At 58.4% G+C, this 13,630-nt stretch overlaps 1 protein-coding gene across 2 annotated transcripts in view; it reads left to right on the forward strand.

The window, feature by feature from the left end:
• The window catches only part of MXRA7 (matrix remodeling associated 7), a 29,367-nt gene extending 16,542 nt beyond the window's left edge, over window positions 1–12,825 (forward strand). Inside the window, exons 2-4 of one of the 2 annotated variants that reach the window (XM_058703549.1) lie at window positions 684–747; window positions 4,723–4,819; window positions 11,796–12,825. In XM_058703549.1, the coding sequence (XP_058559532.1) occupies window positions 684–747; window positions 4,723–4,819; window positions 11,796–11,910 (276 nt within the window). In that variant the 3' untranslated portion in view covers window positions 11,911–12,825. The remainder of the gene's footprint in view (window positions 1–683; window positions 748–4,722; window positions 4,820–11,795) is intronic. The other variant, XM_058703550.1, reaches the window with a different exon arrangement.
• Window positions 12,826–13,630: the final 805 nt, after the last annotated feature.

Here is a 13,630-nt window from a genome sequence, read left to right on the forward strand (position 1 = left end):
CCCAAGAAGGCCATCTCAGGACGCTCCTTCCAGCCGTCTGTTTATTGAGTCCATTCGTGGGAGAGCTGGGCCTCCAGGAGGTGGGGGAAATGGACACTGAAATGGGAGGAATGAGGTTCCGGGAGGCAGAGCCCGTGAACGCACCTTCTCTGTGATGGCCCGGCCCCGGATGGCCCGCCAGCTTTCCTCTGGTGCCTTTAGTCGCACCCAGATTGTGGGATGGGAGTCCCCAGTCCCTTTACCAAAACGGCATCCACAGGCTTTGGCCAGCACCCACCCGGAAAGGGTAAAGAGACTGAGGTCCAAAGGTCAAAAGCACAGCACCTCGGCCCTTATCGTCTTGGCCAAACAGCGTTAGCTCGGGGATCATACGGATTCCACCTGCTGGTTAACCGTGGCCCCCACCAGGGTCCTCCCGACCACGCCCAACAGACAGGCACCGGTGTGGGCTCAGACTGGCCCTCGGCGGCCCCTTCCTCTCCTGACGCTCTGCCCACCGCTGCCCCACCTCCCCAAGGTGGTCACCGGCCTCCAGTGCCCCCACCACTGTGGCGCATCCCTCCCGCCCGGGGGCCAGGGTCAGGTCGCTTTCACCAAGGGGTCGGGGACGCCTGGGTGGCGGTATCCGAGTAAACCGTGTCGAGCTCCGGGCACCGGGCGCTGACTCTCTCTTTGTCTTGCAGGAAGAGGAGCAGGAGCATGATGGCCAGGAGGACCCACCCCGAGCAGAGCCTGAGGAGGAAGATGGTGAGTGGGATCCCTGCCATCAGACTCTGGCCGGCCAGGAGAAGGGAGCAGGCGTGTCCGGGAGCATTAAGGAAACTGGCCAGCTCGAACCCGACCGGGTGGAAGGCGGTGGGCTTGTCCTGGGCACCCCCGGGGGCCAGTGCCCTGGACGGACAGAGGCAGAACCAAGCACGGTGTGGGTTTCCGCTGGGTCTGTCGTGTTTTATTTCTTGAAAACAAACACAAACAATCAGGGGCGACTGAGTGGCTCCATCAGTCGGTTAAGCGTCCGACTCTTGATCTCGGCTCAGGTCATGATCTCACAGTCTGTGAGTTCGAGGCCCGAGTCAGGCTCTGAGCTGCTGGTGCGGAACCTGCTTGGGATTCTCTCTCTCTCTCTCTCTCTCTCTCTCTCTCTCTCCTCCTGCCCCCTCAAAATAAATAAACAAACTCAAAGACAAAAGCCAAGAAAACAAAAAACAGCAACATGTCAACATTTGTTCATCTACATGGCGAGTACACGGAGGACGTGCATTCGTGTATGTCTGAAGTAGTTCTCAATTTGTCAAAAGGCAAGACTGTTGCTGTGACTTTTGGCCGACTGCTGGCAGGGGCAGTGGAAAGAACGCGTTGCAGGAATGCAGTGACCACGGCTGGTGTGGGCGTGTGGGCTGGCGGTGCGGCTGCACTGGGGGGCCCCCGGCACCCCGCTGAGGCCCCACAGGCCGCTGCGGTTTCTGTCAGTACTGCCTCAGGGGAAGAGGGAAGGGCAGGCAGCTGGGGAGCCCGGTGCGGGGGGACCCTGCTCTCCTAGCTTCTCCATCATCTGGGGGTTAGAGACACACGGGAACTGTGGCCCTGGGGTCTGTCCCTGCCTTGTGGCCCCAGGTGGCTGCAGGGATGCCAGAGGTGGGGATCCCGTTAGTGACTTGGGGACACAGAAAGGGGCAGGAGCCGAGGCCGCTGGAGGCCCCTCGGCCAGGACAAGGGGAGGCTCACTAGCCCCACCCCCACCCCCAGTGTGCCTCATCCCTGGGCCCTCCCTCCTTATCTGACTGCTGCCCCTGGACGGCCCCCAGCCCCCAGCCGCCACCTGCCAGCTCTGACAAAGCAGGGGAGGGGAGGGGAGGGCTATGTCCCCAGCTGTCAGAGGAAAGAAGAGTGGGCCCCCAGGCCCTCCACAGCGAGCAGCTCAGCTCCCAGGCTAATTGATTAGTGTCGCTAAGATGCCCTTCCTAAGCAAATTGGTGAGTCAGTCACACAAGGCTGCTAGAAGTCCTCCTCCCCGGGAGGCTCTCACATTGAAACCCCCTGGTCTGGCTGGATTGGACGCGGCCGCGGATCACTCGGTACGCCACGTGTGATGTGATTAAGGGAAAAGCTTTTCCGGACGGACATTCGTTCGTTCATTCTGCCTGGCTCGGAAAACATAAAATCATCAGACCTGCCCCGTAAATTGAAACCTTGAGCAGCACCCAGCTGGCAGAATTAAAATCGCTATTTTTCTAAAACATAGCAACACAATGACCTTGACGTTGAGGGTAATTGGGTTTCTTTGTTGCCTCTCTTGGAGGTCCAGAGCGAGCGTCGTAGTTGGTGGTTGGTGCGTTGGTCGGTGAGCTCAGTCTGAGACCGCGGCTCTGTGTGATTCCGCCCCGAAGGCAGGCTTCTCAGGGCTTTCCTGGCAACCAGGGACCCAGGCCCCTCCGACAGGGGCTCGGAATTACTCAGCAAAGCACCCAGATCCTCAGATGCAGGCAGGCCATACCTGGTGCTGTTGGGAGCCCCTGATCCTGCGGTCCACAAGGACCCAGCCCTTGGTTTGTCAGCCTGAGCTGTGTTCCAGAAGAGCCGGCCAGCGGGGACCAGGGTCTCCAGTGGGGGGTGGGGGTGGGGGGGTGGGAACGGATTCCCCTGTCTCTGCCCCAAGCCCTGTCTCACCCGGAGGAAGAACCAAGCCCCCCCTCCCCGACCACGCGGCCTGGCCCCTCTGTCTGCCACCCAGTGCCGCTGGCCTCCCTGCTTTACTGGATCTGTCTCCCAGACAGCGCAGGGTTTGCTGCCTTCCACTATCATCTGCAAAACCCTTCCCGATGCCACCCCCACCCCATCTCCAGTGAAACTTCCAAGCAGCCCCCTCCCTGCCTCCCACACCCCTGTTCTTTCTGCAGAGCCCTCATGACCAGCGTCAAACGCTGTATTTTACTTATCTTGGCTTGCTGCCCGTTTGATTCACGGCTAAGCCCCCAGCACCTAGCGGAGAGCTCACTTCATGTCTGCAGAAAGAATAAAGAGCCCATGAATCCTGGTACTAATGTAGGAACTTCTCCCTAAGGCAGGGCCACAGCCCCAGGGGCGCCCCACGAGGACTGTGCCCTGGGAGCCGGCCAGCGTTCTCCTCCCGAGCCAGGTTTTGGAGAGCAGAAACACAGCCCCCACCACATTACATGTGGGTTCTGAATTTGCATCCAGAACCTTCTTCCTTCAGCCCAGAGAGAACCTGAATCAGAGGGGCTGAGGCCCCTTCTTCCCCCTGAGCCCACATCAGCCTGTGTGATCAAGCCGGACAGCCGCCAGCTGGAGGTCAGGGTGGCCTGGTGGCAGGGTGTTCGAGATTCCTGACATTGAAGTGACAGAGAGGTAAACCCTCTAGAACAGAACTGAAAAGGACTACCTCTGTGTGGGAGGGTGATTTGCTGGCCTCCACGTTGCCCTTAGTCAATTCTTTATACCTTAATGGAAATTAGACAAGACAAGCCAATCAGTCTCTGTCCCAGGGGTGGCCAGAGGCCGTCTGCCCTACACCTGCTGGGTTGAAGGACCACTTACGGCCATCGATTCCCGGGGGGGTGGGCTCTCTCCCTCCGATACTCAGCCCAGCACTCCGCTCTGAAGCTCTTTTCTCTTCCGCCCTGGCAGTCTCTGCTCAGCACCTGCCCTGGCTCCCTGTCGCACATTCCTGCCTTTCTCTGTCCAGACCTCTGGCGTGCCCTCTCATCAGGCCTCGAGATTGTTTGTTCTTTTTAAATTTTTTTTTCAACGTTTTTTATTCATTTTTGGGACAGAGAGAGACAGAGCATGAACGGGGGAGGGGCAGAGAGAGAGGGAGACACCGAATCGGAAACAGGCTCCAGGCTCCGAGCCATCAGCCCAGAGCCTGACGCGGGGCTCGAACTCACGGACCGCGAGATCGTGACCTGGCTGAAGTCGGACGCTCAACCGACTGCGCCACCCAGGCGCCCCGAGATTGTTTGTTCTAAGGCAGCTAAGGAGTCTGCTCTCGGGGACTGGCAAATCCCGGTACACCTATTCAGTACTAGGCACCGGTTTGGATGCCCAAATTCAACACGGTGTGAAAGATCCCACATCACTCCTGTGAGCTGGATGCGTTATTTCAGATTTCTGATAGCTGGTGGGCATCCCCCAAGCCCCAGAGCCTGGAGGACCTCGGCAGAAGGATCAGGAGTCCCTGTGCCACCCTCCGGGCCTGGGACCCGAGGAGAGGCAGGGAGCCCAGCACCTTGGCCCAGCCTGCTGGGTCTGATGTAATTCGCACAGCAGTAATGGGGGTGGGGGGGGGCGGCTTCAATGACAAGGGTAGAGTGTCCTCGAAGGCAGCGGCTTGGTGGGAGCCTTTGCCAGACAGCTCTGTGGATGGCTGAACCCTGCCTTGGGGGAGGGGTCCAGCATTTGGTGGATGGAGCCATACCGTTTGGGGAGGGGGACTGATTTCTCTCCAACTATCTCATTTTTGTCTCTGTATCCCCCTTTCGAGTCCCTAAGTCACTGTGGGATTTCATGGAAAGAGTGTGGGAGGGAGCCCTGCCAGTCGAGCAGAAAAGTCGCAGGTCCCCTCTCGGAGGCCTGGGCAGCACGTGCGTGGTCACCGGGGTGGACGGGGGGAGGGGGGGGGACTCGGAGTCTGTGGGAGGCGCCCAGCCCCCTCCCCAGTCCCACGCGCCAGCTCTTACCCCCTTCCCCGTCTCTTCCCTGCAGGGGGAGAGGTCTTCTCCTTTAAATACAGCCCCGGGAAGCTGCGGGGAAACCAGTACAAGAAGATGATGACCAAAGAGGAGCTGGAGGAAGAACAGAGGTAGGCCGCACACCTTCCTCTCCGACGAGCCAGGGCTGTCTGGCCCCTGCCCTCGGGGGCCAGGAGAGGAGGCGAGCTGAGCCTCGGGCCAGCTGCCTGCCCCCACCCCCTGCCACCCTCCGTTTTGTTTTGTTTTCGTTTCAAGGGTTCTTTCCTATCTGTCTGTCCTGCCTCCACTCAGCCGGGCTCTTCTCCCCTGGAGACGGTCCCCTCCGGGCGCTCGCTCTCTCGGGAGGACCCGCTGAGCCCCTCCCCTGCCCCACCCCACCCCACTGCAGAGGGAAAAAGCGAGATGCCGGGGAAGAGCCTGGACCAGATAGAGTTCATGACAGAACCAATCTGTCACTTCAGGACAGAGCTCGATTCTTCCTGCTCATCTATCTGGCCGCTCCCCTCCAGCCCCTCCTCGCCCAGCGGCCGCCTTCCTTCTGTATCTGTTCTGCTCTGTGGAGCTCAGAGGCAGAGGCAGCCGTGTAGCACCCCGGGTTTAGAGTCAGGCGCCCCCCACCCCCGCCGGACACCCCCCGCACACCCGTGGGCTAACCTCCGCGGATCCTCTGCGCTCCATCCCGCCAGCGTGCCAAGGAGCGCTCTGGAAACAGCAGGACACCTGGGGAAGGGAGAACCCGGGGTCTGACCCCGAGCCCCGGGGTCTCCAGGCCTGGAGCCTGCTGGCGTGCTTTGGTTCAAGCAGGATCTAAACGGGAGCCCAGGCTTGTGGTGACCACCGCCCGCTCGTTAGCACAAGCTGGGGTTCTCGGGTCACAGGGGACAGGAGGGTTTATTTTTCCAGAATGCATAACTCAGCCACCCTTTCATTGCCACTGGCCACACCACTCAGGGTCCCTCAAAAGTCAGAAGCCGCTCTGTCCACGAGAACCCGCATTTCCCTTCCTGTGGCTGTTTCCCGCTTCTTCCAAAGCCAGCCTGGAAGGCTCTTCCCCAGGGGCGGAGGGGTGGCGGTGTCGGCCCAGCGGGAGGAGGACCCGGAACAGGGGGACCTGGCCTCCAGGGGAGCCCCCCCCACTCCTCCGTGCTGGTGACACTGCTTGTGGGTGTGACCCGGTTTGCTGCCTTTATATTTCAGGATTGAGCTGACCTCTGACCTCACTTCCCTGTAGCACGTTCCTTAGGTCCTGAGCCACACATAATCTTGCAAATCCTTTTGGTAAGGAGACGGACTTCTTAGACCACTGGTGCTTCCCCCCTCCTGTCTGTTAATGTGTCCCCAACATGACTGGCGTGGTCTAAACCTCCCCCATCCCCCCCGCCGCCTTCATAACCAATTAATTCATTCTGCGCACCGAGCACCCAGCCGCCTCGTTCTTCGCCAGCACGGGGGTCGCTGGGTGACCAGGCCCCTCTCCCAGGGCTGCAGGGTCCTGGGAGCCCAGTGAACACGAGTCCCCCGTGGGCCTCATGGACCAGCTGGCGGGGAGCTAGCGCCCCCTTGTGAGGCTGGGCAGAACTGTCATTCCCCTGGGGACCAGGGAGGCTGCCGGAAACCCCCTGGCTGTCCCCCTGCCACTTTGGTCCTGCCCTAAGAAGGTGATGCAGCTGATAAAACCTCGTGTGGCAAAAACCCCGGGCTCCCAAGTTGTGGGACAGGCAGGTTTTTCGGCTCAGAGGAAGGGGTGGCCGACTACAGCCCTGGTCACTATGCTCAGTGTGACCAGAACACGGCCACTCTGGTTTTCCTGTGGCCTGTGGTGGCTTCTGCGCTGCTGTGGCCGGAGTGAGAAAGCCCACAAAGCCCAAAAGAGTCTGTATCGGGCCCTTTACAGAAACATTTCGCAGCCCCGGGATTAAGGATAGGCAGGGCTGGACGCACCTGTGGGCTCTCGAAGGTCCCCGTGGACGGAGCTGAGGTCTTGGTTCCCGGTGCTCAGAGGATGTGAGGAGCCACTGGAACAGGAAGGACCAGTTAGGGGATGGATGCCAGGCCTCGGGCCAGGGGTCAGACAGCCACTGTCGCTGGGCTCCGAGCTGGGACCTTGGCGATGGGGAGGGAAAGTCCCTTCTCTGTTATGTTTAGACAGGAGGGTCTTTTGCTACGGAGTCTTCGGGGACTTGTCGTATATCAGTTCACACCTGGCTATTCCGTGCGGTGGAGACCGCGCCCCGGGTGTCGCTCTTGGGGTGAAGGGGGCGATCTCTCCTCATCTGTAGGCTGTGGTTATCACCGCTGCGCCCCAACTTGAGGGGCGAAACACCGTCCTCGAAGGGTGGAGCTGGAGTTCATGTTCATTTTCATTACCGCCCTTCCCCAGCATGCTCCCCGCGGCTGTTGGACGAGCCTGCCTGTGCCTGCTCCCTCCCGCCCCTGCGCGAGGCCCGGCTCACGCGGCACTGCATGGGGCCCCCTGACGCGCCACCCCTCTCAACGGCTGCTTCTGTTCCTTGCATGGCCACGCTTGGGGTTGCAGAGGCTGGCAAGTTTGGCTTTGTTTTTTCATCTACAGCACGGTGGTTCCCGTGTGGCCCGGGAGAGAGCCGACGGGTGCGAGGTAGCTCTGGTCCCAGCTGAGTCTAGGAGACGGCCCTGGAATCCCAGTATGGAAAAGAACAGGCATATTATTGTCAAACCACTAAAACCACAGGCCAGCGAAACGTCTGCTCCCTTCTCTGCCTGTCAAGATTCTTTCTGACCAAACTCTGCCTGCTTCTAATTCCTCTCCTGGCACTCCGGGTCCCAGTCGAGTTGCAAGCTAGTTAACAAATAAATGCTGCAAGTCCCCGATGTTAAATTTATCACCTCAGCCAACAGAGCCATATCCAGAGCCCGAATCTTCAGTGGTCCCACTAAAGAGCATCCCCCAAAGCCTCACTCTATACGTCTTCAGAACACGGCCTTTAGGAAGCAGGACTAAAGTCAAGACCCCAGATTGTCCTTCCGCGTGTTTAAACGGACATTCCCATCCTTAGACTCGCCCGCAGGTCAGGTTCCTTCTGCCCAAGGGGTCGGAAATGGTAAGGTTTGCAAATCCAGAGACAGCTGCTGCCGAAGAATGAGCCCGCTTCTCACTGGCTGCACCCCCTCCTTCGAGGTGTCCCCTGGGGCCTAGGGCTCACAGGTATCCTCGGCACTGCCATGCCAGGCTGGGGGACTGTGCGTTCGCACCGAAGCTCCTCTGGGAGGCGCCCCATCCAGCCTCAGGGTGTAGCTGGGCTGGCGGGTTTGCAGGCTGCGGACCGCTCCTCCCCGCTCCCAGAGCTAGTGAAGCTGGAGGCTTGGCAGGAAAAAGAAAAAAAAAAGCACCCCTGGCCACACCTGTCCTTGTATGCCATCCGTTCTTCCCACCTTCCGGTCCAAAGTGGCTCTGATGGATGGGAACCTGGGACCCCAGCACCCACTCCATTCTGAAGGTCCTCGGCAATGTCCTGACCTTTCTGGGTGTGGACACGACTCTAGTGGAAGGTGTTTTGTTCAGCATAACAGGGAAGGGCGAGAGCGGGCGGAGGAACCCAGGCTGTGGGATATTCCCGTGTCCGCAACCTGGTGTGTCCGTGAGGGATTTGCCCGTGTGAAGGTCTAGAAACATGAGCGACGCTGACCTCCAGAAGAGGGCGCCAGAGGGACAAAATCGTCTCCTCTTCCCTCATCAAGTCTGTGGGCTGCTGGGTGTTGTTTAGACGGGGTGGGCACACATCCTAGGGTGCCAGTGTCCCCGGCGGGGACAAAACCCAGCCAGTGGGAATAGGAAGAGCGGGACGGGAGGGCCCCAGGGAAGCACATAGCCAAAGATCCGGAGCACCCAGTATCTGTCTAGACGTCTGCCCTGCCCAACTGCCTAGATGCGGGGGCCCCCTCTGCCTAACTAAGCGCCTCACGGACGCAGAATGGGGGTCGGCGGGCTGCCACCGTGCCATGCTCTGGGGGACAGACTGTCTTGCTGCAGGTGATAGAAGCAAACTTACCCCGTGTCTGAGAAACCAGTGTCCAGCCCGGCTTCTGCAACTCCAAACGTCCTCCCCCGTCGTCCCCGATGTCCCCCTTTCCTCCCCGCCCCCACCCCCGCCCCGTGATACTTGCAAGATGGAAGGAGTAAAATAAATGATCTTTTCTCCCTATTTCTCTTTACAGAACCGAAGAATAATGAAGTTATCCTTAGCCTCCTGCTAAAGGCTTTTTCCCTTTGACATCTTAAAAGCTTGAGCGCTAGAATGGAAATCCCCAGAGCGGAGCCACGCGGGCTCCCGGGTGCCTCTTGCCTACATAAACCCGCTGGGACCTAGAGCCTCCGTCAGGACCCGTCCCTCGGCAGGGAGGATGCCAGGGGGCGCCTTGGCCCCCCACCCCCGGGGGAGATGCGTTCCTCCCTGTTGGCGCGGATGGCTCGGTTAAGCAAGGGTTTCGTAGACTTTGATTTTTCGTATCACTGAACCCAGCTCTCCACACACCCTTCACACCTGTGATATGGCCAGTGGCAGCCACCTTGTCATTTTAAAACCATGTGGCTGCATTCCAGCCGCCCACCCCCTGCCATTTCCTCCACTGACGCCTAACCCGGGAAAGACTTGGAGGCGTGCCAGGCAAATGAGGGAGAGACGCCGGCACTCTGTGGCTGGCTTAGGGGTGGTCTCGTCTTCCTCTCCCTGGGGACCCACTTCCCCCTTCCGGGCGCGGTTGTTGGGGGGGTGAGAGACGCTATATCGACGGCGGGGCGGCAGGGAACCAGCGTCGGCTAGAGATTCGCGGTTGCCCTGACTCTGCATTTCGAGGAGGCTTGAATCCAGCCCTCTTGTTGCTAAAAGAAGCCTTTTCACTGACGCTCTTATCAAGCTCGGCCGAATCTCCACCTTCGCTTTGGCAGAAGCAATAAGAATAGTTTGCTTGAAATAGATCTCTCGACTATGCCTTTTCCTAGAAGGTTTCATAGATAAGTTAGAATTTCGCGAGAGAACGAGAGCAGTCCCAGATCCGTTTCTTGGAATTTTATACTGTTCGACGTTTATACTATACCAGGCTAATGTGCAGTTTTTAGATGTGTTGGTTACAACATTTTTTTAAGCAGTAAGTTTTTTAGAAAAACGATCGCCATCTGATGGAAGGCCGGGATGTCAACCCCTAGGCCGTGTCGCATTCCCAGTGACCCTCTCCTCTGGGCCTCGAACCTTAGGTTTAGGGACGGAGCGCGGGACAGAACACCAGCCACACCGAGACCTGACAAGTAGATGCTGTCTTGTTAGCACCCAGGTCCCCACACACGCAATACGACGGCCTTGTCCAGACTGGGATCTTAATGACACCGTGAGCGGGTGACTGCCTCCCTCCGGGTCAGACCTAGCTAGTTAGTTGTCTGGAATCTTTCTGAACACGGCTTGTGGGCCCCAAGCCTCACGTCCTCCTGATGGCTTGGATCTGTGTATTCAGCCTTTGTTCAGCCCAATAAACTTTGAGTAGATGATCTCGGTGACCGTGTGTTTTTTCAGTTTCGCTTTGCTTTTAAGAAATCATGTCCTTTGAACCCATTAGAATTTGAGCTCTCATTCTGATGCCCGTTACCCTCTAGCAGAGTACAAGTCCTATGTCTGCGAAAACTGCCCAAGCGCCGCGGCCGGCGAAAATACCTGAGAATTTGCGTTCACTCGGGGCGGGGGGATTGTGATGCCGTCCAGGGACCCCAACACACACCCTTTCCATTCCCAGTGCTTTTGTCGGACTGTAGGGTACAGAACACCTATGGCAGGACAGGAAAACGGACCGTAGAAATCACAGTTCCCAGGGCGACGAAGAGAGGCTGGGAGTTGGGACTTGAGTATTTCAGCTTCTAGATGCTGCTCTAGCCAGGAAACCACTTGCTGGATGGTAGAGAAGGGGTCACCGCCGAAGGAGTCTGGTGGGACAAGACCAGACGGTGGGACCCCGCCCCGAGCAGCGCTATGGGTGCTGGGTGGCCGGAGGCCGTGCCGAAGCCCTGCCGTGCGGCGTCTAAAGCGGAGCCGGCTGCAGGGAGGGCCGGTGCGCAGGGAAACCTCAGGACCAGCCTCGCTGCCAGCACCTGGAGCGGGAACAGGCCCCAGACTGGCCCCGAGCCCTGTTACCCGCTGCGGTTTCACCCCAGCCTTTCACAACACTCGTGCCCCTGGGAGCTGTCCTGTGCTGGTCAGATGGGGTGGCTGAGCCTCTTAAAGACAGCAGCCCTTGAGAGGCACCCGGATGGCTCAGTCGGCTGGGCTTCCGACTCTTGATTTCAGTTCAGGTCATGATCTCATGCTGCGCGAGTTCGAGCCCGGCGTCGGACTCCATGCTGACCGTGCAGAGCCTGCTCGGGATTCTCTCTCTCCCTCTCCCGTTGCTTCTCCCCTGCTCATTCTCTCTCTCTCTCTCTCTCTCTCTCAAAATAAATAAATAAGAACTTAAAAAAAGAAAAAGATAAGAGCCTTTCACTCACAGGCCTGTGTGCAGGCCAGTTCAGGGCGCCCGCTGGCCATAAGGTATCTGTGCCAAGTAGGAAGAGGAGCCCCTTCCTCCGGGCAGCGAGACCCCGCGCCAACCCTGCCCCTGGTCAAGCCGCCGTACGCACCTCCGTGTGCTCTCTGCTTCCCAGCTGGTAACGGTTTCTGTCCTCATCCTTCTAAAAGGCTGTCACTAACATGGTTTCTCGTGGGCTCTCTGGCCACGGAACGGAAACAGCCCTCTCCCCGTTACGTCCCGGGTCACGCGAGATCTAAGCTCAAAAGGCCCCCATGGGGAAACAGGGCCGCAGGAACTCTCAGGGTCACGTGGGTCCCCAGACCTGCAGGGAAAACCCCAGACTTAGAACCCGCTTTTAGAACCTTCGGGCTGAGGCCGTTCGGCCCAACCAGCTCGTGTGTCTTGAGTGGATCTGGCTTCAGTTTAACTTTCTTGCTGTCCCGGAAAGCAGACGCGGCACCAGCCGAGAGGGGAGCGCCCCAGCCCCGGACGCGCTGGGCGGCCCCCTGCGCTGGGCCCCCGAGCACCTTCTTCCTCTGTCCCCTCTCTTCCCCACAGAGTGCAGAAGGAGCAGCTGGAGGCCATCTTCAAGCTCATGAAGGACAACAAGGAGACGTTTGGGGAGATGACAGACGGCGACGTGCAGGAGCAGCTCCGGCTGTACGACATGTAGGCTGCCTCCGCCCGCGAGGCCCCGTCCCCGACTTGCCGGCTGCGGCAGGCTCGCTCGCTCGCTCTCACGTCTGTAGCTGTAGAGGCGCTACACACAGGCCACGTGGTTCCCAAAACTTAGGCATGGTTTTCCAGCAATCGGGATTATTGTCTTCGGAGTCAGACATTTTTTTTTTTTTTTTCTAAGAGAATGCTCCCCTACGGCTTACGTCCGTGCAGTCACAGAAGCTTCCAGAAAGCCTTCTGAGGCAGAATGAGAGCGCAGGGTTGTTAGACTGGACACTCGGGCAGCAGGACCTGTTACCCGTCTTCCCCCAGCGCCCCTGAATCCTTCCCACACCCATGTGCCCAAGGGGCCGTGGTGGGGGGACTCTGAACGTCCTTTTAGCAAAAACTCGAACTCGACCCTCACCTTCCACACTGGAGCAGATCGGTGTTATCAGAGTTGGGACCCTCGGAGAGCTTCCCCCGCGGACGCGTGAGACTTACTTCACATATAGGCTCATCTGAGTGCTTATAACGCACCCAGGGCCACGCTAGCTACTAGAGGTAGAAGAAATCACACATGCAACACGGGGCCTCCCTTTAAGGAGACGAAAGTCCTTCAGAGAAGCGAGGCACGTGTGCAGGGAGAGAGCAGGTCCCCAGACAGCATTGAGTAAAACACCAGAATGACCTCACGGGACAGCGCACGGGACACATCAGGAGGTCAGTAAATCTCTGGGAGTCCACGAACTTGCGAGGACACGGATAACGGCGGGGCTCCTGCCTGCTGCACGGGCCCTGTTTCTGTTCGCCCCACGGGCAGGAAAATTCCTAGCCAACCGAGCTGGAGAGGGTCTGCCCCAGAGAGAGCCCATGACGGTCTTAGAAATATTTTGTATTTGCCGAAATAAAGCTACGTCAACACAGTGAACTCAAAGCAGCAGTGGCATTTTGCATACCTCACATTAGAGATTACGGGGATGGGGGTAAGTTCCTCTCCCTCCGTCCTCTCCTCTTGCTCCTGGGATTCTCCTCGGGCACCTCCCCTGTCTGCTCCTGCCATTCCTTTTGCTTCCCTGTGGACAATCTGCACAGGAGAGGGGTCTGTTCTCTGTTGTCCTACCCAAATGTCAGTGCTTTAAAAACAAACCAAAAAAAAAAGATATATATATCTTGACACTGCTTTAAAAATAAATTATGATGTTAGACTTCTTTGTTCCCTTCATCACCTCCCAGGGACCCCTTCCATCGTGTGGCGGGCAGGGCCACCTCTCCCCGGGCCGCCCTGCCAAGCGCATTGCCCTGGGACCGCTTTATGGGCCTTCCTCTCCTCCTGCCTGGGTCCTTCAGCTCTGATCATGCCAAACAGGAAGGACTTGGTCGTGCTTGAGTCCAAATTCTGACGGCTGTGGGAAAAGTAAAGTCAAGGAATTTTCATACACTTGCATCAGCTAAGATGCTCCAACAGCAAGGAACAGAAAACTCCGACTCTGCCAGCTTATTTGTATTATTTTTAATGTTTATTTATTTTCGAGAGAGAGACAGAGACAGAGTGCGAGTGGGGGAGGGGCAGAGAGAGAGGGAGGCACAGAATCCGAAGCAGGCTCCAGGCTCCGCGCTGACATCAGAGAGCCCGGTGCGGAGCCCAAACCCACGAACGGTGAGATCGTGCCCTGAGCCGAAGTCGGACGCTCAACTGACCGAGCCACCCAGGCGCCCCATTAAACAACAGGAGA

Source organism: Neofelis nebulosa, chromosome 16 (assembly GCF_028018385.1).
Source record: "Neofelis nebulosa isolate mNeoNeb1 chromosome 16, mNeoNeb1.pri, whole genome shotgun sequence".
Lineage (NCBI taxonomy): Eukaryota > Metazoa > Chordata > Mammalia > Carnivora > Felidae > Neofelis > Neofelis nebulosa.